This window comes from Leptodactylus fuscus, chromosome 1, assembly GCF_031893055.1.
Source record: "Leptodactylus fuscus isolate aLepFus1 chromosome 1, aLepFus1.hap2, whole genome shotgun sequence".
Lineage (NCBI taxonomy): Eukaryota > Metazoa > Chordata > Amphibia > Anura > Leptodactylidae > Leptodactylus > Leptodactylus fuscus.
In genome coordinates, this window is record NC_134265.1 from 48,170,148 (window position 1) to 48,197,188 (window position 27,041).

Below are 27,041 nucleotides of genomic sequence, written 5' to 3' on the forward strand. Positions count from 1 at the left end.
CACAGCCTTGGTTTATCGGCAGCACATTGTCCTGTGCAAACCGGGTGATGTGCCGCCGACAAATGCAAACTATAAAGGGATGAACAATACAGTTATCCCAATATAGCAACTGATCGAGTACCAGGAGTGGCCATTCCTGATTGTTCTCTGCCATACATAAGAGGAAACTAGCAAACTGTAAAGGCAGGCTGCAGGAAACTCTTATCGGTTTCTGTGATACCCTATTATTATAATAAATATGAGGAATATAAATATGATATATACCAGGGATTTAATATAGATGAGCCTATGTGTAGAGTGGATACAAAGAACATTTCTTGCTGTGGAGAACCCAGCATGTCCTTGCATTACATGGACAGCCTATTGATTTCATTACCCTGCGATAGCTCTTCAGAGGATGAAATATTTACTACACAGTTCTTCCACAGATTGCAGCAGTACATTGTGGGATTAGTTAAGGCTCTGTTCACATATATACACTGTGCTCGTCTTATGTGCTTAAAAGGCTTCTGGTTTTTACACTGAATGTATCCTTATAGCCCCCTTTAGCTTATGGTTAACAAACGAAGGTTCATTTGGCATCTGTAAGTTAGATATGTAGATATATGTACAGTCATATTAATGTGAATACCTGAGAATGAGAAGGAGGTCCCTGGCCGAATGGACTGGTAAGTACACAGTCCATTCACATTAATGTGACCACCTGTCAAAATCCAGAGTAGCCACCTTTGGCAGAGTGGACCGCTGCGAGACGTGCAGGAAGAGAGGGGATGTTGTGATGATGTCATTGGGATGTTGAGCCATGCCAACTCCAGTGCTGTGTCCAGCTGCGCTAGGTTACGCGGTTGAGCATCCATGGCGTGAACAACCCGATGGAGGTGGTCCCACAGATTCCCGATTGGGTTCAAGTCCGGGGAATTTGCTGGCCAAGGGAGTACGGTAAACTCATCTTGGTGCTCCTTGAACCACGCACATACACTGCGAGCTTTATGACACGTCGCATTGTCCTGCTGGTAGATGCCATCATCCTGAGTAAAAACATTTCACATGTAGGAGAGAACATAGTCCGCAAGGATAGATGCATACGTGTGTTGATCCATCATGCCTTCCACAATGATGAGTGCACCCAGATGGCTGCTGACACGTGCCTTCTGCCATTGGTTATTTAACATTGACGTCAAAAGTAAGTGGTGGTCACATTAATAGGACTGGACTGTGTATATGTACAGTGGCACTTGAAAATTTGTGAAACCTTCAGAATTTTCTATATTTCTGCATAATTTTGACTTAAAGCCTGATCTTCACAAGTGGAAATGTATCATGATACAAACAAAGGAGATTTCTGAGGACCTCAGAAGAAGAGTTGTTAATGCTTACCAGGCTGACAAAGGCTACAAAACCATCTCTTAAGAATTTGGACTCCACCAATCCTCAGTCAAACAAACTGTGTACAGGCAGAGGAAATTCAGACCACTATTACCCTGCCCAGGAGTGGCTGACCAACGAAGATCTCACCAAGTTATAGTTACAAGGTGACAAAGGAACCCCGGGGTAATCTCTAAGTAATTAATGGCCTTGCTGACGTTTGCTAATGTTAATGTTCAAGAGGACACTGAACAACAATGATCTACATGGCAGGTTTGCAAGAAGAAGGAACATTGCTGCCCCTTCTGCAGTTTGCTAAAAAAAAAACAAAAAAACAAACAAACAAAAAAAAAAACAAGGAGTATTCAAAAGGCTATTAGAACAATGTTTTATGGACCAAAATAGAGCTTTTCAGCTAAAATGAGAAGCGTTGTATTTGGGAATGCATTTCAGTATAAAAACCTCATAAGCATCTGTGGTGGGGGGTGTAATGGTTTGGACCTTGCATCGTCTTGGCCAGAACGCCGTCATTGATGAAACAATGAATCTGAATTATACCAACAAATTCTAAAGGAAAATGTCAGGACATCTGTCCATGAGCTGTGAAGTCTGACAGCAAAAGAGATATTAAAGTGGTGAAAAGTTGAGTCACAAAATATTCTATACAGTTACACAGTATTTTATTATGCAACTATTAGATGTTATTTCCATAAAACTGGAAAAACCATGGTATGTTTATACAGCTTTCCAAGGCTCCTGTCCAGCAGTTTTGCAGTGTCAGACCCACTGACAGCTTCCCTCATATTTCATCCTACTGCCTGGAAACTGCTTCTGGATTATCACAGTGTTTGGAGTCTTTCTAAGCAAGATTTTTAGACTTTTGCTAACGTGGTTTACCTATGGGAACATAACAAAAGGAATACTTATGGAAACTTTTCTATTGATTCCCAGCACCATTCTCTGCCCACACACTGTATATGACCTCTGCTGGTTCCCATGTTCTGTGATGTGATGTCTACACATTACATATCTCCCTACTGCAAATTTTTGCTGCTTTTGAGTTAGTTGATGTCAAGAGGATATGAGATTTAATTGTAATATATGTACTGGTTACCTACAAAAATATAACATGGTTCCCTGATACCTTCCTCTTTCAGAACTATGAATAGACTTACACAGCTTGAGAGACTGGATCTCGGAAGTAATGAATTCACAGAAGTGGTAAGTTCTGAAAAAGTCCCTGCAAGTCACAGCCGTGTCATGTGATTTTATATACTACGTACTCCTCATATGGTCAATATCTATCCTATCATCTATCTATCTATCTATCTATCTATCTATCTATCTATCTATCTATCATCTATCTAATTGATCTATCTATCTATCTATCTATCTATCTATCTGTCGTATACTATCTAGCTCATATTTATCTATCTATCTATCTATCTATCTATCTCATATCTATTTATCTCTCTATCTCTCTATTTATCTATCTATCATATATATCTCTAGCTAGCTAGCTATCATCTATCTATCTAGCTATCTATCTATTATCTATCTATCTATTTTCTATCTATCTATCTATCTATCTATCTATCTATCTATCTATCTATTGATCTATCTGCCTTGAAATAAACTCTATTACTGAATGTGTCTCTAAGGGGGTTGTACCAGCATAATAAAAGCTTGTCTGCTTCTCCCAGAGACAGTGCCACACCTGTCCATGGGTTATGTCTGGCATTGCGACTCAGGTCTATTGAAGTGAATGGACAGGTGGCGCTGTCAATAAAAGCAGACATGTTTTCTTATTCTAGGACGACCCTCTCACAGTCTAGGACGGTCTCCATTACACTGTCTGTTCAGCAGGATGTTCACTTTTGCTTGGACTCCCAATAAAGTAATATACTGCAGTACATAAAACCTAAAAGTGACCTTGGTGTATGTTACAAGTGGCAGGCGGCCCAGTCGTGTTCTTTTTGGCCTTCGGTGTGGCTAAACAGATCAATGTTGCTCCTGGGGTCATTCTGCTAATGGTCAGCTGTTTAACAGTAAAAACTACATTTGTCATTTTGTACAATCAAGGTAAAAACTTTTTTTTTTTTGTTTTTACCTTTTCATGTTAATTTTTTTTTTCTGTTTTATATTAACTTTTTTTTAATCAGATGTATGAATCTGGGTGACCAATGATGATGATGGTCTCTGGGAGTCCTCTAAAGGTGGTGGCTTCATTGGATGTGGCTGTTGGCCACAACTAAGAGAGGATGACTATATTATTTCTTCATGATTTAAGAGTTTACATGTACAGTAGTCTGTGAATCCTCTAATAGGCATTGGAAAAGTGAAGGTCATACTGACACAACAATCTAAAGTCCTCGCCTGATTTTCATTGGGGAAAGTAAATGCCATACCAGGTTCATGCAATAGTGACGTCATACGGCATTCTTACATGCATCAAGTATCTGTCGCCTGCAGTGTCCTATGTTACAAGGATCACCTTAAGTGCACTTCTGTTTTATGTGTATATGTTTGTAAGTTTCAGCAATAACCTAGCGGAGTTTACCTATATAATGTATGTATGATGTCTATTGTCCCTGCTTTTCTTTTAGCCTGAAGTACTTGAACAATTAAGTGGATTGAAGGAATTCTGGATGGATGGCAATAGACTATCCTATATTCCAGGGGTACGTATAATACACTCTAATAGAGTCAATGAAGTATGTATGTGATATGTGTGACCCCAACAGAATATAGTTGCTACATTTTTAGCGTTCCCTTACATATAGTAAAAACTCAGGAACAATGTCTTCGGCATACCTCTGAAGGAACACACAGGTGGTAAACATTTCAGAAATGTGAAACCCGTAGAAGATCCACTGAACAGAATGTCTTTGTAAAGAATGTTTTGTGTTTTGTTTTTTTTTATTATTATTATGCAAACAATTCTTTTATAGACAAAGGATCTTTAACCTGAAATAACCTCACCCCGTCCCCACATAAAAAAAAAAAAAAAAAAAAAAAAGTAACGAACTTTGTAATTGATGGTCCATCCCTAGGATAGGATGTCAATAGGAGATCCGTGGGGGACTGACAAAATTGACCTCCTTGTATTAGCTGTATGAAATGGCAGTTTCCACTTCATAGGCCATGTGATGTCCCATTCATAGGGCACATGACCCAATTGCCTCTTGGTTCCATTCTGGTGATCTGTGATGCCATGTACAGCAACTACATTATTGTACAGCACAGTGCTTGGTAAATATTGAATTGGCTTTTGGGCTCACCAGAAGGCTGCAATCTCTTCAAACAGCATATCAGCCAGGGGCCTAGGTGTTGGATCCCTGCCATGCTAAGGAGAAGTCATTAATTATTTAGCCCAGAAAACCCCTTTAAAATACCAGATTTTTTTTTTTTTTTTATAGAATCCCTTTAAGAATTTCAGATTCTCACTATAAACAAGTTCAATACAATATTACAACATGCTAGCAAGACCCTTAAAGGGATTCTACCACTAAAACAACATTGTTTTCTATTTATCATGTCGGAATAGCCTTAAGAAAGGCTATTCATCTCCTACCTTGCACAGTCGCTTCTGGCCCACCGTTCCGTAGAAATACCGGCTTTTACTGGTATGCAAATGAGTTATCTTGCAGCAACAGGGGCGAGCCCCAGCGCTCAAACGGCAATGGGGGCATCCCCACTGCTGCCAGAGAACTCTTGCCAGCGATGCCTCCATCTTCAATAGAAACCGCGTCTTCTTCCGGCTGGGGTCACACTCCGCTCTTAATTACACAGCTGACCTCCCTGGTGTGGGTCTTTACCAAACACCCTTTAGCTGCCTGGCTGGAATATACCTGTCCTCCCACACCATACCCTTCACTCTCTCACAGAATATTTTATCCTAATGTTGTAAAACCCCATTATATTATATAGAAGGAGACTTTCTCCTGGACACAATATATAAAATCTGCTTAAAGAATTCCAAACTGTTCACCCTGTGCACACTCTTGTCATTTATAAATATGGCAATATTGGAAGTAATCTTTTTTTGGTATTGAGAATTTCATACTCCTGCACAAACAAATGTGTCACTAATCTGATATTATCACTTTTTCCATCTATCCGTACCATGATGCAGGAGATAAACATTTCAGAAATGTAAAACCTCTAGAATATCTGCATTTGTTTTCAAGTAGATCGAACAGCTTGTCTTTGTTAAGAATGTAGAGATTCTTCCATCTAACTAAACATGCACGTGATATGTTTATGAACACCGGTCATACGCCGCCTTACATAGTGTGCCTTTTCTTTTGCTACAGTTTCTTGGAAGCCTGAAGCAACTAACATATTTCGATCTGTCAAAAAACAACATAGAAATGGTGGAAGATGGAATTTCTGGGTGTGAAAATTTACAAGACATGCTGCTGTCGAGCAATGCCATACAACAGTTACCAGAATCTATTGGTTGGTATCTAGTAGGAGATGTAACATGACCTATCAATACTACACGAAAAGAAGAGACTACTGCACCTTGTAGGGTGACTTTAGGATGGTGTGATTCACACTTTTCAGGAACTTAGCCCAGTTCACATCTGCGTTGGTAAAAGTTCATCATATAGGCCCAGATTTACCATTGTGGTTATGACTAGACACTAAAGTAAACATTGCACATCTTTGGTGCAATGTGACTTATCAAATTAAGGCTAAAATTTTTCAACATCCTTGACATGTGGGTGTGTATTCTCAAAAAGGGGTGTGGCTTAAATGTGCCAAAATGCATGAAAAATTCTTGACTAATATAAGCCAACAAAAAGGTGATACAAACATAGACTAGACAGTCCAAAGATACATCAGATTTATTATTCAGCATCAGTCACTGTGATAAATTTGGCGTATTTTCAGCCTAAGTTCTACACCATTAGTAAATATGAGCCAATGTATTTGTATCTATTAAAATTTTTGAAAATTGCTAAGATAAAATAAGTCAAAATCACCTCATCGATTCTCCATTTGTCAATACTTCCTGTTCCCCAACAACCCTGTTCACTCTCCACAAGCCGATGACAAGCTGAGACAGCTCGCTGTTTTGGCCAGTGATTGAGTGGTCATAGACTATCCCTTTAAAAGTAATATTAGAAAGTTCTTTTATTACTGTAGACTTTGAGCAAATACATTCTATCAATTCAAATACAGCTGATCTCCATTGCATTTCATCATGAACTTAGAAGGAGTAAAGTAGGAAATTTATACGAATTAAAAAAAAATATGCAAAAAACAAGTTTAATATGAATTTATTTCAGGTGCATTGAAGAAGATGACAACTCTGAAAATTGATGAAAACCAGCTTATGTATTTACCAGACACCATTGGGGGGTAAGTTTAGACTGTACCCTATTAAATACCCTCCCTTAAATAAACACCAGTGCTGTACGCTTGCTTCCTCCATAAGTCCCATAGAGATTGAATGGATTGGCAGTGTGCCATGGCCAATCCATTCAGACCAGTTGTTGTTGTTTGGAGAAGGGTGATCTCCATGGTGGGCCTCTCAACTCTGACTCTTATTACCTACAGTCCTATGAAAAAGTTTGGGCACCCCTATTAATCTTAATCATTTTTAGTTCTAAATATTTTGGTATTTGCAACAGCCATTTCAGTTTGATATATCTAATAAATGATGGACACAGTAATATTTCAGGATTGAAATGAGGTTTATTGTACTAACAGAAAATGTGCAATATGCATTAAACCAAAATTTGACCGGTGCAAAAGTATGGGCACCTCAACAGAAAAGTGACATTAATATTTAGTAGATCCTCCTTTTGCAAAGATAACAGCCTCTAGTTGCTTCCTGTAGCTTTTAATCAGTTCCTGGATCCTGGATAAAGGTATTTTGGACAAACAATTCAAGTTCAGTTAAGTTAGATGGTCGCCGAGCATGGACAGCCCGCTTCCAATCATCCCACAGATGTTCAATGATATTCAGGTCTGGGGACTGGGATGGCCATTCCAGAACATTGTAATTGTTCCTCTGCATGAATGCCTGAGGATTTGGAGCGGTGTTTTGGATCATTGTCTTGCTGAAATATCCATCCCCGGCGTAACTTCAACTTCGTCACTGATTCTTGAACATTATTCTCAAGAATCTGCTGATACTGAGTGGAATCCATGCGACTCTCAACTTTAACAAGATTCCCGATGCCGGCATTGGCCACACAGCCCCAAAGCATGATGGAACCTCCACCAAATTTTACAGTGGGTAGCATGTGTTTTTCTTGGAATGCTGTTTCTTTTTGGACGCCATGCATAACGCCTTTTTTTTTATAACCAAACAACTCAATTTTTGTTTCCAAAATGAAGCTGCCTTGTCCAAATGTGCTTTTTCATACCTCAGGCAACTCTATTTGTGGCGTACGTGCAGAAACGGCTTCTTTCTCATCACTCTCCCATACAGCTTCTATTTGTGCAAAGTGCGCTGTATAGTTGACCGATGCACAGTGACACCATCTGCAGCAAGATGATGCTGCAGCTCTTTGGAGGTGTCTGTGGATTGTCCTTGACTGTTCTCACCATTCTTCTTCTCTGCCTTTCTGATATTTTTCTTGGCCTGCCACTTCTGGGCTTAACAAGAACTGTCCCTGTGGTCTTCCATTTCCTTACTATGTTCCTCACAGTGGAAACTGACAGGTTAAATCTCGGAGACAACTTTTTGTATCCTTCCCCTGAACAACTATGTTGAACAATCTTTGTTTTCAGATCATTTGAGAGTTGTTTTGAGTAGCCCATGATGCCACACTTCAGAGGAGATTCAAATAGGAGATCAACTTGCAATTGGCCACCTTAAATACCTTTTCTTATGATTGGATACATCTGGCTATGAAGTTCAAAGCTCACTGAGGTTACAAAACCAATTTTGTGCTTCAGTATGTCAGTAAAAAGTAGTTAGGGGAATTCAAATCAATAAAATGATAAGGGTGCCCATACTTTTGCACCGGTCAAATTTTGGTTTAATGCATATTGCACATTTTCTGTTAGTACAATAAACCTCATTTCAATCCTGAAATATTACTGTGTCCATCAGTTATTAGATATATCAAACTGAAATGGCTGTTGCAAACACCAAAATATTTAGAACAAAAAATGATTAAGATTAATAGGGGTGCCCAAACTTTTTCATAGGACTGTATGTTCAGGATCGGTTATTATGGTTATGGGACAACCCTTTTCCACCTGACACCACCATAAAACATAGAGGGGATAGGGATGCTGCTAGACTTAGCTGGCAGCAGCTATTCTCCTATAAGAACAAAGGATAGGACCTGTTCAAATCCAACATGCCCAGTCCCCTTTTTTTTTTTTTTTTGTCTCCTAACATCTGCCATCTAGGTCAGGGGGACCCCATATACATTACATTCATGGCCAAGTTCAGCTACGGTTTGTCTAATATATATCGGCACCATTGTTTTGTAGCAAAAACTGTTTGAGGCCAAAAGTCCCTGTTTACACAACCACTTTCCTACCAGTTTCTTGGCTGTGTGCAGACGAAGTTGTTTTTCCTTCCCTCTTTATTTAGGTTTATTGCCCTGGTAATCACCATATATAATGCAATATAGAAAATGTTACAAGCTGAATTAAATGAACTTCCTGATTTTTATCAGTGCGATTCTTGAGCAATTCTGTGAAGTTTTCGTCTAAGCTTTCTGAAACTTGTACACTTTATTATTTAAATGGCAATGTCTTCTCCCTCCAGGCTGGTTTCCCTTGAAGAGCTGGATTGCAGTTTCAATGAGATTGAAGCTTTACCTTCCTCTATCGGGCAATTTTCTCAGATACGGACGTTTGCTGCTGATCATAACTTCTTAACGCAGCTTCCCCCAGAGGTGCAATGACTGCTTTATTCATCATGCAATGTGTGAATTGCTTTAGAATCAATTTCAGTGGAACTGTAAGCGAGTAAACAGTGACTGTCTAAAGGTTCTTAGCTCGCAGCTCTTCTTCACTTTTTCTCAGATTAATCAGTTTTGTCTGGCAGGATTCCTAGTCTAGAGGAAAAGCGTCTGTAATTTCTAATGATTTGTTAATAGGGTTAACAGACACAACCAGTAAGTTCACTGGTATAGGCGTATGTGTAATAGACGTGTGTGTGTGTGTGAGTGTGTGTGTGAGTGCGTGCGTGTGTGTGTAATGTCATTATATATATGTGTGTGAGTGTACAGATAGAGAGATATATAGATATATGTATATTATTTATTTATTCAATATGTTTATTTTCATTAATACTTAGTTATTTTATAAATAAAATTTAAAAAAAAATTAAAAAAATTTTTGATTTCTTATTCTTAAAATAGTTGTCAGGCCCCTAATGGATTTTCCATTCTGATAGGTTTATCAGTATGTGTTAAGTCAGGGTCTGACACACAGACCCCACACGGATAAGCAGTTCCAGCAGTATCTGGGTTACGTGAATAGGAGCAGTACTGCACATGCTCCCCGTCCACTTGCAACTTCTAGTGCCCATAGGCTGTCAGAACGGTTGATCTGTGCAGGGTCTGGGTGTCGGGCACCAACAGATGACATACTGATCACCTATTCTAGGTCATCATATGAAAAATCAATTTGAGGCCAGACGACCCCTTTAAGATAGGGAATCGGTATTAGATCATCCCCCTGCAGATCAGCTTTAATTTCCTGTGCACAAGCTGCAGTACTCACTCACTGTACTATATATATATATATATATATATATATATATATATATATATATATATACATATTTAGTGTTGAGCGAATAGTATTCGATCAATTACCTCTCTCCCATAGCAATGCGTGTAAACGTCCGAACACCAAGGGGTTAAGCGCATCAAATATTCACTGCGCTTCACCCCTTGGTGTTCGGCCGTTTACACGCTTTAAGTTTTACATCTTATTCATGAGAGAATTCATTAGCATTTACGTTTGTATTGTACTTATTTGCTATGTGTTTTTGCTAATTTTATAGATTGGAAACTGGAAAAACGCCACTGTGCTGTTCCTGCATTCTAATAAGTTGGAGTCTCTCCCTGAGGAAATGGGAGACATGCAGAAACTGAAGGTCATTAACTTAAGTGACAACAAGTGAGTGATGCATTTTATTAGCTTACATACAGAGTTTAAATTGTTCAGACTGAGATACGTTTATACATGAATGTTGCATGCCTAAAACCAATTGCTTTATAAATCTATGGCATTGAAGTGTGCATACCGTAACACAGATAAATCACTTATATGCTCTTATGTACATAACAAGGTTATGTACAGATATAAAGAACCTTGTACAGATGCTGCCAAATTTAACTGGACACTTAAAGGGAGTCTATCACTGCCCCCAGCTATTTTAAACTGCTTCCATAGTATTGTAGATACTGTTAGTATAATTAATAAAAACCATACCTTTCCTATGTTTCACAGCCCCAGCGATACATAGAAAAAGCACTTTTATTCTTTATTGAAATGAGGGTCTTTGAGCAAAGAAAGACCCCCATCCTGCATTTAACTCCTCCCACTGAGTAGTGTAATTTCATCCTCCCAGTGTCAGAGGATGAACTGACTGTAGGATGGCCTTGTTTAGTGATGATGCTGCAGTGCTCAGTGGCTGAAGAAAACTCTCCTGTACTCCAAGATCAGCATTTGAATAAAGAATAAAAGTGCTTTTTCTTCGCTTCCCTGGGTCTTTGAAACTTAAGAAAGGTATGGCTTTCACTTTGCTAACAGCATCTACAACACTATGGGAGCAGTTTAAAGTAGCTGGAGGCAATTATAGACCCCCTTTAAAGCATTCCTAAACGTTCAAACAAGTTTTAATTTTCTGGCCAAATTTGCATCATTAATAAATGTTGTAATATTCCTTATTAATGAAGTTTGGCTCTTATCTGTGAAATCCTGTGCAGAAATCCACTTTTTGTATGCTTCACTATTGCTAGCAGAAATCTGTATGCCACTTCTCACTGTGAGTACAGGTGTACTGGCTCTTGTAAAATGCAGGGAAACAGAAGCTGGGGGGGGGGGGAGTCCAGCAATTATTTATTTTGTGTTATAAAACTTAGAACAATGATTCTGGTGTCATATGAAAGATGAGATTCTCAGGTTTTGTATGACACAAAGTTCCCTACACAGTCCGAGTTGGGGCAGCTACATATAGACATGCCAATCTGGCTGTTTTTTGTTTTTGTTTTTTCTTTTCAACTGGTGATATCTCTGTAAATAAGTAAAACTGTGATCTTGGTGTCATATGAAAGCTGAGAATCTCATATTTCATATGACATAAGAACCACTGTTTTATAATGCCAGAGATTTAACTTGGACATTGTGTAAATAAATACATATAAAAAATATAAATTCTGGCAGAAAATTCAAACTGTTTTTGAAAGTTTAGACACACTTTAATGTATCAAGAACACTGTGATACTGAATGTTAACTCTTATGATGACTTTTGTTGTCTTCTGTGATAATAAACTGTATCAGATGGCAAAAAGTCAAGTTAATCTGTATTACATCTGTACAGTTCTCATACCACTGTATATGATAAACGTGTGGCAAAATAAGTTTCTCATATCATTACAATACTTATCTTGAAGGGTAAAGCATACATTTTATTAAAAAAAATTAAAAACAAAAAACAACTTGTCTTGTTCTGTTTACAAAGTCAAGTTCTCAAAGAGGACCTTTCACCATTTGGGGCACATGCGATTTAATACACTGCTAGAAAGCAGACAGGGCACTGAATTCAGTGCACTATTGGCTTTCCTGTTCTGTGTCCCCGGTGAAGAGCCATTGGTGCCAGTACCATAGCTCTTCACTGTCAGAACTGCGTTTTTGACAGTCAGTCAGGAACGTCCTTCCTCACAGTAGCGTCTATTGTGCTGTACTATGAGAGCAGCAAGAACGCCCCCTCCCCTCCTGATAGTACTTGTCATCACTGGGCGGTAAGCAACGACCCCTCTCACAGTACAGCACAATAGATGCTGCTGTGAAGGAGGACGTTCCTGACTGACTGTCAGAAACGCCCTTCTGACAGTGAAGAGTTACGGTACCGGCATTGATAGCTCTTCACCAGGGGCACAGAACAGGAAAGCAGATAGTGTGCTGAATTCAGTGCACTGTCTGCTTTCTAGCGGTATATAAAACGCATGTGCCCCAAGTAGTGAAAGGTCCTCTTTAAAGAGAATCACGTCTCTAGAAAACCATTTAGTGTAATTTTGGGGTTTTCGCAGTATATTGTTGGTGTTCCTGTTCTTTATTGTCCACCATCTGTGCTAGTTTAGGAGCATCAAAGGTGAGTTCTTACATCCAGAATAATCTTCTAAACACGTACCCACCAACGCATTCGGAGTATAGTCATTTGCTTGAATCTTGATCTGTTCACTGCAAAACTTCCCAATTTAACACTTATTACAAGTACTCAGCACCGAAATTACTCTCTTTGTCAACCTTCTTCATTTTTTTTTTTTTATCCACAGACTGAAGAATTTGCCCTTTAGCTTCACAAGACTGCAACAACTCACAGCAATGTGGCTGTCAGATAATCAGGTGGGGGTTACACTTTTCCTGGAAGTGACCTTTTCCCGCGATGCTTTCTCTGTGTCCCCAGCGTCTAATGAAATATAGAGCGTCACATCTAAATGACAGGACTCTTGGAGAGAAGGAGAACTGTGTGTACTGTATGTGTAGAAGTGGTTTATTTGGAAGGTATTGTGTGCAGTGACAGTAGGAGGCTATGCACTAATTCACATGAGAGCACAATCCTCTGGTTGTTCTCCATACATTGTCTTCTGTCATCGGCTGAAACCTTTTTCCAAGTGCATTAATGTAGAACTATCAGTATCCCTTCTCCTCTGTAATGAAAGATTTATTAACCTTCACACCCTCCAAATAATTACATAATGGCGCAGGTCCGGGCTCTAATCTGGAGGGGGGATATTAAGCAGAGCCAGGTTGCAGTTGTGGATTGCATTAATTGTTAATTATCATCAAAGGGAGTTGCTTGTCAGTACATATGTTATGCTAAATGCAATGCATACCTACTGTGCATCTAACCTTGCAAGGAGAACATTTGTTATTATGTTTGGAACACAGAAAATGGTATTTGCAAGTAGTAGTACATAATACTGAATATTTCTAATTTCTTGTAGGCTTTGTTCACATCTGCATAATTTCTTCTATAAAAGACAAATTAGAGATTGTAGCAGGACCATTTTAATATATTAGTGCACCCCCTCCTCTTAACTACTCCCCTAACCACGTTCCCATGGACCTGTAGGCTCTACCTATGATGCCACCTGTGACCCGATGCTCCTTGCACCTCCCCCTCTCTCGCAGGCTCCATCAACTGAAGGTGGAATTATGGAGCTGATGGATCCATTCTCCACTATTGTATTGTATTTCAGTTGAAATCACTACCTGCCACCCAGATCAGTGGGACTGTCCCATCCGATCTAGCTGAGGGGATACCTGGTTTTACACATTCGATTTTAAACATTGCCAAAATTTTATGATCTAATGTGTATGAGGCTGTTTTTTGGGGGAAAGAGGAGCCATGTCATCTAGTCACTATTACTCCAAATGGACATAGGGTCAATAATATGTACATACATAAAGAGCACTGATACTATAAGTCTATGAATACTGAGCAAGAGTCATAGAAGCTTAATTATTGATATCTCACAAAGATTTTAATGGATATTGTAAAGACCATGTATTGTAAAGTGTATGACTTCATACTAAGTGAGAATCTAAGAAATGCTGTACATACGAGACCTTTGAGAGAAGATAGGACATAGTTAATAGCACCCTATGCCTGTTTCGGCAGATTTTGTTACTTCTGTAGTAGAAATAAGGTCCTGCATTGACCAAATGTGTTCCTTTTCAGTCCAAGCCACTGATCCCGCTACAGAAGGAGACTGACCCGGACACCCAGAAAACGGTCTTAACCAACTATATGTTCCCTCAACAACCCAGGACTGATGACAGTAAGGAATATTTGGATTTCTGTATTTTTAAATGCCGGTTACAATGTCTAAAATGGGGATCACTTTGTTTTAAGCCCCTTATAAAAATCTTTACCCCTGTAGTATAGGATATACTGATGTGTAAAGAATGGTGCATTTACTCAACTGGTACATCCTTCACTAAATCGACAGAATGACCTGCCGGTTCACACAGCAACCAGAAGTCATTTTTTCTGTGATCCAAGAGCCTGGATCTAACACTATCATAGACTGTCTGAGAAATCTGGGACTGTTGGCTGATGTGTAAATCGGCAGGTCAGTCTTCCAATCACATGACCAGCCTGTTGGCCCGTTCGTCGGCAGGATATAGTGATGGATGCATCTGGTGTGCGACTGTTTTGTTCATTGCGCTTCAGGATCTACATGGATAAAGCATAAAATAAATGCTGGAGTAATTCTTTAAACTGGGGAAATGTATCTGTACTGGCGGAACATACCCTGAAGGATACACTCCATGCCAAATCGGGTGTGGTGCGGTTTCTATGCATTTACCTTAGTTTTTAATTAATGAGCACAACTCTCCATATTCATTTTCCCATCACATTTCCATTGAAACCTCTTTGAAAAAAACCACCCCACTATTTTGGGTGTTCATCACAAAGAAGATGGCCTTTATACATAATACATGAAGTCTGACAATCTTTCGCATAAAGGGGTGGTCTTCTTTCGGACAGGTTTGATCGTATACGTATTGGAAAAGTTGCGCAGGAACTTCACAAATATGATGTTTGAGCCAAACCCTCTGTCTTTCAAAGTGTTTGTGCCAGAAAACAATAATGTCCCTGATTGTTAATGTGTGGGTTCAGAACAAGGTTTGGTCTTTTGTGGATATTGTTCCATGTGCTGGGCTGGTCGTTCTCACCGGCTGCTGGATATAGTTCATGCACAGGCAGTCACAGAATTGCGCTTTGTTCTGGGATAACAATCTGCTGTATTTGATCTCCCTGCCCCACAGAAAGGAATGTGAGATGTTTACCTAGCAGATTAATCATTCTCCACCAGATGGACGGAAGGCAATGGAGAGCAGCCCTGGCTTTACAATCTGTGTTTTGACTTCACAGAACAGGTGCACAGTTTCCACTGACACTGCACTGCTGTATTTTTATACGTCCCCTAATTATTTTTATCTAACTGGAATTTTGGGAATTTACTACTATTCCATTTACATGGTGCACCCTTCATGTCTGTAGTTATGGTTTGTAAGCTCTATTTCTGGAGGGGTTAGGGTCACAATACTATACATATATAGACAATGAATAAGTGGCAGCAAAGTCTGTTACTTTACATGGGATTGGCCAGAAATCAAACGTGAAAGAGGATAGGCTTCTGCTCGCAACTCCGAAGATTGCTGACTGCTCACACTTGGCTTTACCAGGGTGTTGCACTCAAGTTACCATTACTGAAAAAAAAATCAGCTCAGTTATTAAAAAAAAAACCAAAAAAAAAAAACCCTGAATCAAGCACGGACTCCCTGAATGGAAACCAATGCACAGATGTGAACTGGGCCTAAGACTAGATGGCTGCCCAAATAATCATGGCTATAAAATAGAATGTATAACAAGTAAAAACAGATTAGAAAAAGTTGTATCTATCACTATGTGATTTAGTAAAATACAGCTGATTAAGCAATATGTACAGAGGGGAGATCCTTCAAATTTAGATCTAATCCTTGAGGTGGGTTGGCTTTCTGATCATTCTGCCAGCTTGAGTAACATAAGATGCGTCTCTGCTCACATCTTCTCATTCTTCCGATTCTGGCAGTGTATTTTCTGGGGTTGCCCATCTCTGGCCAGAATTCTCACCCTGATCCTCAGCTGTCCTTGTTACTTTCTTGCTTGCTCTTGCACTCATTGCCTTGAGTGTCAGCATACTGTTCCAAGGGCTATGCATCATCACCTTCTTGTGTATTTCTCAGATGTCTCCAGTTTCTCTTTATTCTTCTGCACCTGTTACAGTTTCATAGGAACAAGGTCTAAGTTTGTGGACAAGCTTTGCCAGTGTTTGTCATGTTTACCTCTTGGCTGCATCCGTTCTTATTCATTTCTCCGGAGGTCAGACAGATCCCTTGCACATTCATTGTAATAGGAAGCTTGCCTATCTTGATTCCTCTTTAGTTTAGCTTTTAGCTGTAACCTTTTATACAAGCTTTGGTTTTAGCGGATGACTAGCAGTTGGTAAGAATGCCCTTACTGCCTAAGTGTGTGTGGGGGGTGTTATTATACTTTATCCTTTTCAGCATACAGACCATCTTCCAACATTTACATTAGGGAATTGAAGTGGTCACATAAACCTGGAAATAAGCACTACCAGAGAAGTCTGGCATTGGCTTATTTACTGGTACCTGTCGAATATGCCAGCCATGAGGACTGTATCACAGTGAACTGTAAGGTAGAATATGTGAACTTACTGGTTTAAAGGGAACCTATCAAGTGGTTTTGGTACCATAATCTACCAGCCTTGGGTTCAGAGTCCAAATCTGTATAACTTACTAGCCTCTGCCCATGACTTAGTCTGCATGTTGGTGGATATGATGATCCACCTATAGTCAGCAAATTGCTGCCGTCAATGATCTACCTGCTCTGGCATTTCGGCAACTCTCAAACTGAACTTGTTCCTCACACTGTGCCTGTGATTGTTCCAGCAGCTCGCTGGGATGCCATATAATGAGCATGTTGCTGGTGTCAAGGATCTGTCTGCTCCAGTGTTTCAGCTGCTCTAAGAGCTGCTTGACACCTAGCTTGCTCAATCTGCCTCAGCTCCGCTTGAGCAGAAGTCTGTTGACTTCTGACTACCTTCATAGCTCTGTTTTTTGGGGGGGTTGGTTTTTTTTTGGGGGGGGGGGGGATTTGTGACAAATTCGATTTTCATTCCCTCTGCATGTTTGAAACTGGGAAACTACCAATCTGTATTAAAGGGGTTTTCCCAAGTCCACACAGCATGTCCAAACACGCTTCCTCCAGAGTCTGCTTCTGACTTTCTGTATTTGTGTCTCCCCTCCTCCCTGTTGCTCAACAGGACACAGAAGACTTACTTATGCAGAGTCTTCTGTTTGCTTTTACTGAATGGACTCAGTGTTATCTGTGTGTTTACATAGAGAGATAACAGACCAGGTGTTATCAGCAAGCTGCGGATTAGCTGATTCTCCTGGCAGCAAGAGCAGTGTAATATAGTATGTGACTATAAATTCATAACAGTTGTGAAGCCATGTCATTTACCAGGATAAAAAGTAGCCTATGTTTTAAAGAAGGTTACAAAGCCGTTCAGCCGTTTTTGTGTGAAAGAGAAACAAACATCCAAACACAGAAACTTTCACATTTATAATATGAGTAGGATTAACACCCATTTCTGCTTATAACTCCTCAGCAAGTTAGTCTAAAAGTTCATGTCAATCCTTTGGTGCAAGCTTAGGTCACTACATCTTGCCTTGCAGGGCATGCGCCCAATGTGTGGACTCCTGGACATATCTCCTGGCTTATTTTAGTAAAGTTTATTTTATTCCAATGTTCACAGGTTTGAGAACATAAACTCCAGCAGCAAAAAAACAAACCAAAAAACATGCCCCTAGTATTATTATATATGGCATCATGTTCCTAAGTGGATTGTTTTTATTTTTAATGAGAGAATCATCTTGATTTTTTTTGTAGGCATTTCATCAGTTTTCACAAGGACAAAAAAATATTCCCATAAAGCAGGCGCTTGTTTTTCATTTGTGTTACAGTGTTTTGTTGCAAGACTTATCTGTGTGTTTGTTTCACAGTTATCTTCTCTTCAGACAATGAGAGCTTTAATCCGTCTTTGTGGGAAGAGCAGAGGAAGCAGCGGGCACAGGTTGCCTTTGAATGTGACGATGACAAGGACGAGCGCGAAGTTCCGGCCCGGGTCAGTATTCTCCGACTTTGACTTGTGGATGCAGCTATAATGTGTCCATGTAATTTCATTTAATAAAAGAAAGGCCCATTTTCTGACAGTGAGTGGCAACATCTATTATTTACACTAAATATCCTGCTAACAGAAGCAAACGTTACACAACGATGTTGCGCTTAAACCTTGACCTACGGTGTCATCTGGATACACTCAGGAATGTGGTCGCATTATGACCACATTGCAAAAGATCTGAAGGACACCATTGTAATAGTGGGACAAAGTATGTATTAAAGAAGACCTCCCACCACCTCCACCAACGTAAATTCATTGCACTCTTTAAAAAGCACTCTACTGATGCAGGTGCATTTGGTATTTTTTCCCTAGCCCCTACCATTGGCTGTTCGTTTCAGCACCCAATATGGTAATTGGGCTCTCTACTGTTAGGTGGGCGGTCCTTTGCAGAAGTAGATAGACAGGAACCACCCACCTAAGTGTAGAGAGTACCATATTGGGAGTTGATAGTAACTGTACATTGCTCAGGAATGGTGAGGGCTAGAAAAAAGTTCCAAGTTTATCAGAATCAGTGGAGCAGCATGTACTGAAGGATGCAACTAACTGGACTTGGTGGAGGTGATGGAAGTCCTCATTAAAGCTCTACTGCAGTCACTATGAGAAGCATAGGTCATACCACACTATAACATATTATTGAATTTATAGAAACTAAAGTCAGCCTTATGTTTTCATGTCTAATTCTAAGGCTCTGGTGATACAGCCATTACTTGGGTTTTCCCGTAATTCTGATAATGAGAATGGCACAACCTGCAGCACCGTTTTTTCTGTGTAAAATGAGCATACAGGTAGTCCTCGACTTACGACGTTGATCCGTTCTTACGCGGCGTTGTAAACAAAATTTCGACGTAAGTCGGAAACATACCATTCAGTACAGTCTTCCTCGGTTCCAAGCCGCTGCACACTAAATTATGTATTGTACAGGGAGAGCTGGCAGCTTGCGTTTATGCGGGAGCTTACTTTTTCTCATAGGAATGCATTGGCCAGCGTTGATTGGCCAGTGTACAGCATTCGGCCAATCAACGCTGGCCAGGAGGCGGAGTCTAAGATCGGACCACAATGGAGACTGCTGTGGTCCGATCTTAGACTCCGCCTCCTCACAGACGAGCCTCCGGCAGAACCAGCGTTGATTGGCCGAATGCTGTACACTGGCCAGTCAACGCTGGTCAATTCATTCCTATGAGAAAAAGTAAGCTCCCTCGTAACAGCAAGCTGCCAGCTCTCTTCCGATGAGTAAGGACGAGCCTGCTGCAGAACCAGCGTAGTCGGGAGTGCTGGCAGCTTTCTGTTACGAGGGAGCTATACTTTTTAGCTCATCTCTAGTCATAACCACGAAACGTTGTAACCCGAGACCGTCGTAATCCGAGGACTACCTGTAATCTGAAACCTGACTGACCTCAGAATAATGGGATACATCAGGCTTCATTGGTATCCCTTCATAACCGTCACTGGTAACGCTGCTTTATAAATGGAAGCCATGAGTCTTTAGTAATGTCATACATAGAGGTTTCAGTCATGGGTCGTTGCTTTTTTTGGAAAGAAACTTTGTCAAAATGATGAAGTTGCCAATGCACACAAGGCTAACCCTTTTGAGAATGGGCATGTGTAATACAGGGTAGAAGATACAATCGCAAGTTATTGAGTCCATTGTTAAAAAAGCGCTTTACAATTGTCTGTTGCTCTTGTTTCTAGATATTTTCTAGTCCTCAGTTTTGATCAGTAAATAATTTTCAGCACATGGAAAAGTTTGTGTCCATTTATGCATATATAATATCCATTAAAGCAGATCTGTCCGTTTGGTATGCTGCCGTGTGTAAGGGTAACATAGTAGCTACAGGCCTACTTTGTGCTAGGAGCCAAAACGTCAGGACAAAGTGTTTCGTCATTTGACTGCTAGCAGTGCTCAAAGAATACACCGGTCTCATAGCTTGAGTCCACCGTATTCATGAGCAGAGAGCTAGCCTTGCCCCTCTGTAAGTTACCACCCCAGGAATAAGGGTTAGCCTTCTTATTATGAATATAGCCGACTCGCACCATAATACAATAACATTCTTTGGGTATTGCTGGGAGCTAAATGGCACACTTTTTGGCTTCTAGCAGTACAGATCTGTAGCCCTGATTTATTGTGCTGGGAGTCAGCTTTAAGGATCACTATATCTTAGAATGTTTCTTTCTGTAAACTTAGTGAAGATTTCACATGATCAGATTTTGCTTTATGCACAGAGATCTGTGTGTGACCATTTATCATGCTCTGCCAGGGGCTATATGTCGAAAATATTCTGTGCAAGAGGCAATGTGTTTAGTGGAGAATACCTCTTATTGCTGACACATTATAGCATGTGACACAGCATGCCTGATTTTGGCACGCAGATGGATGACCTAATATTTTTAAATTTTTTCCTGTTATGTCATTCAGGTGTACTTTGTCCCAATATTTTGCATGACCAAGGTGCAACTACAAAGGTGCAAATACAGTGAAGTGAAATTACTGACCTTGTATCACCATACAACCCAAGCATTACTATACATGAGGACTTGCGGCAGGACGTGTTTCTCTAAATGTGAAAGCAAACATCTGCAAAAGCATCAACTGCATTTTTTTCTTATTCCATTCAGGAAGGTAATTTGAAGAGATATCCAACACCGTACCCCGATGAGTTGAAAAACATGGTGAAAACCGTACAGACCATAGTGCATCGGTTAAAAGATGAAGAGAAGGCTGAGGAAGCCAATAAAGAAATGAAGCAAAATGAAGCCCAACTGTACATGAAGGAGCCCGGAATAAAGGTGCGGCATATTTTACAGATCCTAGCAGTCGATTAAGAAATATTCTGATGCCAGTGAACCAGAGCACGTACCTAACCTTTAAATAGAGTTTGCATAAATCAATAGTACATTGTATATATGGGGAATAACACTATTTCTGGCCAATATATGAATTGTATTCTGCATTATTTGACACTTTTATATATAGTTAGCATTTCTCTCTGAGCTGAGTGTAGAGCAGCTGCCATGCTGTGCACACAGTAAATAGAGGAGAATCTGCTCCCATCGCTGTCTCTCTCTCACCCTCAGAAACCGCTCCTCTCCATTTGACCTATTGGGCATGTATAACCTGAGACATGTAACCTTCAGACTGTCTTAAGATGGACATAACAGAATTGTCAGAGTAACAGTCAGTTAGGGAGAGGGGGGAGGGAAACAGTCTGATAAGTGCAGAAAGAAATACTAGTACTATGTGCTATCAATTTATGCAAAGATTTTTTTTTAACAATTAGTGACCACTTAAAGGGAGCCCACCACCACTGTTGGGATGTTGGTGACATAATGAACATGCCTTTCTTGTGACAAAGTGCAGGCTTACACCTGCAAGTGAACTGTGTGGTGCACGCACCTTCTTGTGTAGTCAGTACAAATTCTGTCGGTGGAACTCGTGAGTGTTTCTGTTTTCAGGGTGGCACTAGGTGATAGCCACAACAGAAAATTGTCGCTCCAAGTGACCTGAGACATCCTTGGCAGGATTTGAAGTGCAGTGCTAACCACTAAGCCACCCTGCTACACCATATAAGTGGTTTAGAAATTATTTTGGTGGAGTAGCAATGTGATTTGATTTCTGCACTTTTCATTTGTACCAATTTTGATCTCTTGACAAAGCAAGTTATGCAGAACCACACAATATGGAGGACATGTGCCTCTGTGGTTTCAGGCTCCACTCTTTGCCTAGACTGTGTCTTCTGATCTGGTTGATAAAATCAACACTGGATCTGAGAATCTAGCTGCCAAATGGGTGCAAAGAAATGACATTATTTATACGATTGAACATATTGGTGAAGAGATGGCCACACATCCATGTGACGCTCTGAGGGACTTCTAGCTGTCTCTGTACATCACCTAGACCTTAGCTGAGATGTCTGTAATAAAACATGGACACCCTTTCTATATTTGAAAGTGTTTCTGAGCTTCAAAACTAGGTTGGCGATACTGGTGATTTTTATTTATTTTTGCCTAAGGGGCTCCACAACCCTTAATTTGGTCATAGATTTACTCCTTCAGATTACATGAAAACTCTTTTATTACATCAGTAACACAAACACAACACATTGACTCCCGTACGTGTCATAGTTTATCATTATTTTTATTACCTGTTGATGTTGCCTGGGGATGTTGGGATAGCTGGTTGTGTAAGATCATTCCGAGTCCATTAGTAATCTACCATGAAACTTATATTGATGTCAAAAGATGGGCTTTCTGTCAAGTCTGTCTCAGCGGTACAGTTGGCACAGGCGTGCGAGTACCTGGCACGCTCGCTCTTCATTTTTATTCTCAAAAAATAACTGGTTTTATGCAAAATGAATTGGTATTTTACAGAAAATATTGTAAGCAGATGTGCAATATTTTCAGGAAAATTTACAATTATGTGCTAGGGTCTATGTATGTAGCAGCTCTGAAGAGTCTCCACACTATATGCTGCTGTGGTCTATCTGCGGGGCACCATATTTTCCATAGAGGTAACTTGGACTGTGGAGTCTGTAGGTCAAAACACCGACTATGACGCCTCAATTTTCCCACAACCCGACTACAACTCCTTAAATAAATGACTGACCGCGATGAACAATCTCTTAATTCATTAAAAATCCCGTGACTGAATTCCTATGAAAGAAAATATGTAATAAATTATGTGTCTAATGAATTATATAATGCCAATAATTATATAATTTCATTAAAAGTAATTAATTCTTTTGAAGTTGGAGTCACCATCTTTTTTTGTCCAACCCCCATCCAAAATTGGTTCCAACTCCTCAGCCCTGAAAGTACGGTAATTATTTTGGTTGGAAATACCTCTATAATACCCCATATTTTGGTGCATGGCATACATTTTGTAAAGGATTAAATGGGTACTGGATGGAAGAAATTTCATATAACTTATGGATCCCCACAGATTCATTAAAAGGGCTCACATTCTACATTTTTCCCCTATCTGTATGTTCTCCACGTGTTTGCGTGGATTTCCTCCCATACTACAAAGACATACTAACTCCTTGCAGATGTTGTTCCTGGTGTGATTCGAACCCAGGACTCCGGCACTACCAGGCTGCACTGCTAACCACTGAGCCACCGTGTTGCCCCAATCCGCCACAGAATCTTACAATGAAGGGTAGTTTCATAGGTTTATTTTTCTTGCACATTGGTGTTCAAGGCCCCCCGGAGGTCACACCATATACACTCACCGGCCACTTTATTAGGTACACCTGTCCAACTGCTCGTTAACACTTAATTTCTAATCAGCCAATCACATAGCGGCAACTCAGTGCATTTAGGCATGTAGACATGGTTAAGACAATCTCCTGCAGTTCAAACCGAGCATCAGTATGGGGAAGAAAGGTGATTTGAGTGCCTTTGAACGTGGCATGGTTGTTGGTGCCAGAAGGGCTGGTCTGAGTATTTCAGAAACTGCTGATCTACTGGGATTTTCACGCACAACCATCTCTAGGGTTTACAGAGAATGGTCCGAAAAAGAAAAAACATCCAGTGAGCGGCAGTTCTGTGGGCGGAAATGCGTTGTTGATGCCAGAGGTCAGAGGAGAATGGCCAGACTGGTTCGAGCTGATAGAAAGGCAACAGTGACTCAAATAGCCACCCGTTACAACCAAGGTAGCCAGAAGAGCATCTCTGAACGCACAGTACGTCGAACTTTGAGGCAGATGGGCTACAGCAGCAGAAGACCACACCGGGTGCCACTCCTTTCAGCTAAGAACAGGCAACTGAGGCTACAATTTGCACAAGCTCATCGAAATTGGACAATTGAAGATTGGAAAAACGTTGCCTGGTCTGATGAGTCTCGATTTCTGCTGCGACATTCGGATGGTAGGGTCAGAATTTGGCGTCAACAACATGAAAGCATGGATCCATCCTGCCTTGTATCAACGGTTCAGGCTGGTGGTGGTGGTGTCATGGTGTGGGGAATATTTTCTTGGCACTCTTTGGGCCCCTTGGTACCAATTGAGCATCGTTGCAACGCCAAAGCCTACCTGAGTATTGTTGCTGACCATGTCCATCCCTTTATGACCACAATGTACCCAACATCTGATGGCTACTTTCAGCAGGATAATGCGCCATGTCATAAAGCTGGAATCATCTCAGACTGGTTTCTTGAACATGACAATGAGTTCACTGTACTCCAATGGCCTCCACCAGATCTCAATCCAATAGAGCATCTTTGGGATGTGGTGGAACGGGAGATTCGCATCATGGATGTGCAGCCGACAAATCTGCGGCAACTGTGTGATGCCATCATGTCAATATGGACCAAAATCTCTGAGGAATGCTTCTAGCACCTTGTTGTATCTATGCCACGAAGAATTGAGGCAGTTCTGAAGGCAAAAGGGGGTCCAACCCGTTACTAGCATGGTGTACCTAATAAAGTGGCCGGTGAGTGTATAAGTGATGAAGTAAAGTATATGCAGTAGGAATACATTTCAGTATACAATGAAACCTTTACTGAAGTTGTCCTAGAATGGTGGTCTTAGCAAAGAAAATGGGTAGAATACATGGTATATAATGGAATGGAAATTTTCCACAGGAAATATGGTCTGTGATATTTTGGGGAGGTTTCACTGAAAAAGTTAAAGTATGCTATGGCCCATTGCAGTCTGTGGGCACCATTTAAGGATCATTGAAAGTACGATATGTAATATGGCCAGGTGCATGGGCCCTAACCGCCAGCTAAATGATAGATTATTTCTTTCTGAACGATTGTAATGGTCACAATGGATCTTTTTTTTTTTTTTTTCTTTTTTGGGTACAACCTAGATAACAGAATCTGTCCCAACCAAAACGGATGTAGAAGAAAAAGAGAATAATATTGTGGGGAACTGTATTCAGAAACCTTGTGAGCCACAAACTCAGAACACCACAGGAAACTCCCAACCAGATAATCTCAGTAAAAACCTCTGGAACGCAAAAACTGCTGTCAACCACGATGAAACACTTGAGGTATGTCATGGCCCTACTGTCATACCGCAGCTCCGGCAAATACAATGTCTATTATGCCCCATAGTGGCCCCTACACACACTATTATACCCCACTGTGGACACCCATGAACAATTATTATACTCTGGGGTCTTTTCAGATCCCAGAATATAATAATCGGAGACCGAAGGGCGGTACCAACATAAAAAACAATGTTACTTACCTATCCTCGGCTCTGCTGAAGTCCTCGGGGGTGTCGGCCATCTTCAATGAAGTTCGGGACGTCACATAACCCGGGACGCAGGCCCCGGTCATGTGACATCAGGGAGAGTCACAGAAGTAGGCCCGAACCTGCCCGGAGAGGTAAGTAACACGGTTTTTTATGCTACCGTACCTCCCCTGGACCTCCAATCATTATACTCAGGGGTCTGAAAAGACCCCTGAGTATAATAATGATGTTTGTAGGGCCCATGGCGTCACTTACCAATCCCGGCCACTGCCAGGATTGGTAAGTAAATAGGGCCCATTACCGGCTGGTAACGGCCTATTAAGAAAAGAAAAAAACCACAGCTGTAGCAGCTGTCACTGGGCCCCTAATGTCCCGGGTCCTGTGGCAGCCGATACCCCTGCTACCCCAGTAGTTACGCCACTGGACCCCAGTATATTGTAAAACGTTTTACTTTGTTGTCTCTGATAACTAGCCCAAGGCCATAACTGTAAATAGACAGCAATAAATTATTCTTGATGTACATTTAACCCATTGTGAGTCATTTAGCAAGAATCACCTTGTCTGTTTTGGCAAATAATTTGATGACAATCTTAATGAAAACATCTCCTATTTCCTAACTAGTTGTTCACAGGATGATCGCTCAGTCGTGACTCACTTACCTATATAACCAGGATATAATGAGACATTTCATTACTTATAACACAAGCTTATTGTAAGGTGCTTTGAACTTGCCTTTCATCCTGTTTGAGTGAGCACACAGCATGCCTGAGAGCCCCGGGGTCATATTATAACGAATTCTCATCAAAGGAGGAAATAATTGTTTTAAGTTATTCCGAAAAGTGTTTTTCTAGGTTGTTTAATTGTAAATTCCAGTTCTTAACGGACTATGGACGTCTTAATATATGTAAGAGAACACTCATTACAATGCCGGAGATGTAGTGATACCTGCAAAACTAAAATGTGGGGAGGGGCACTGAGTCTTCTTCCAAAACTGATTTTATAAGAAATTCTTGGCTATGCACATTAAATGGTTTGTTACATGTAGTACTTATCCATAAAATTGTCTGGACGCTGGGGTGTAAGTGAAGTGGTGCTGTGGAGAAGTATGTGTGATGCCTGGCGTATAAATAAAGGCTCACGGCCCTGGTGCAAAAACTCAGCTTGGCCTCCTACATAGCTTCGGTACTGTCAGTCGTTACCAATCTGTAGACATTGGCAGCATTTACATTTACCTTTCCTTCTCAACTTGGGCTTAGGCAGCCTTGAAGACTCATTTACAACTTGTGTACACAAGCACATTATTCCCATCCCCTGTATTACACAGGGGATGGGGATTCTTATTCAACTATTTACTGACCAAATATCAATAAAAGGTTAATTTCCTTCTTTCAGACAGTGAAAGCCTGTGTATCAGATATCTTCACCTGTCTCACTTCAGTGCACCAGAGGGCAGGGGTTATAAATTTACAGTGCCGGCCATCAAAAGAAATTAGCAAAGAGGTCAAA

At 40.6% G+C, this 27,041-nt stretch overlaps 1 protein-coding gene across 2 annotated transcripts in view; it reads left to right on the top strand.

Annotated features, from left to right (window-relative positions):
- The window catches only part of ERBIN (erbb2 interacting protein), a 172,718-nt gene that overhangs the window by 122,638 nt on the left and 23,039 nt on the right, over window positions 1-27,041 (top strand). For both annotated transcript variants that reach the window (XM_075269806.1, XM_075269807.1), the window contains exons 9-19: window positions 2,523-2,586; window positions 3,972-4,046; window positions 5,682-5,826; window positions 6,663-6,735; window positions 9,110-9,239; window positions 10,358-10,473; window positions 12,856-12,925; window positions 14,265-14,364; window positions 18,161-18,282; window positions 20,953-21,123; window positions 25,147-25,329. In XM_075269806.1, coding sequence (XP_075125907.1) covers window positions 2,523-2,586; window positions 3,972-4,046; window positions 5,682-5,826; window positions 6,663-6,735; window positions 9,110-9,239; window positions 10,358-10,473; window positions 12,856-12,925; window positions 14,265-14,364; window positions 18,161-18,282; window positions 20,953-21,123; window positions 25,147-25,329 — 1,249 coding nt within the window. The remainder of the gene's footprint in view (window positions 1-2,522; window positions 2,587-3,971; window positions 4,047-5,681; window positions 5,827-6,662; window positions 6,736-9,109; window positions 9,240-10,357; window positions 10,474-12,855; window positions 12,926-14,264; window positions 14,365-18,160; window positions 18,283-20,952; window positions 21,124-25,146; window positions 25,330-27,041) is intronic.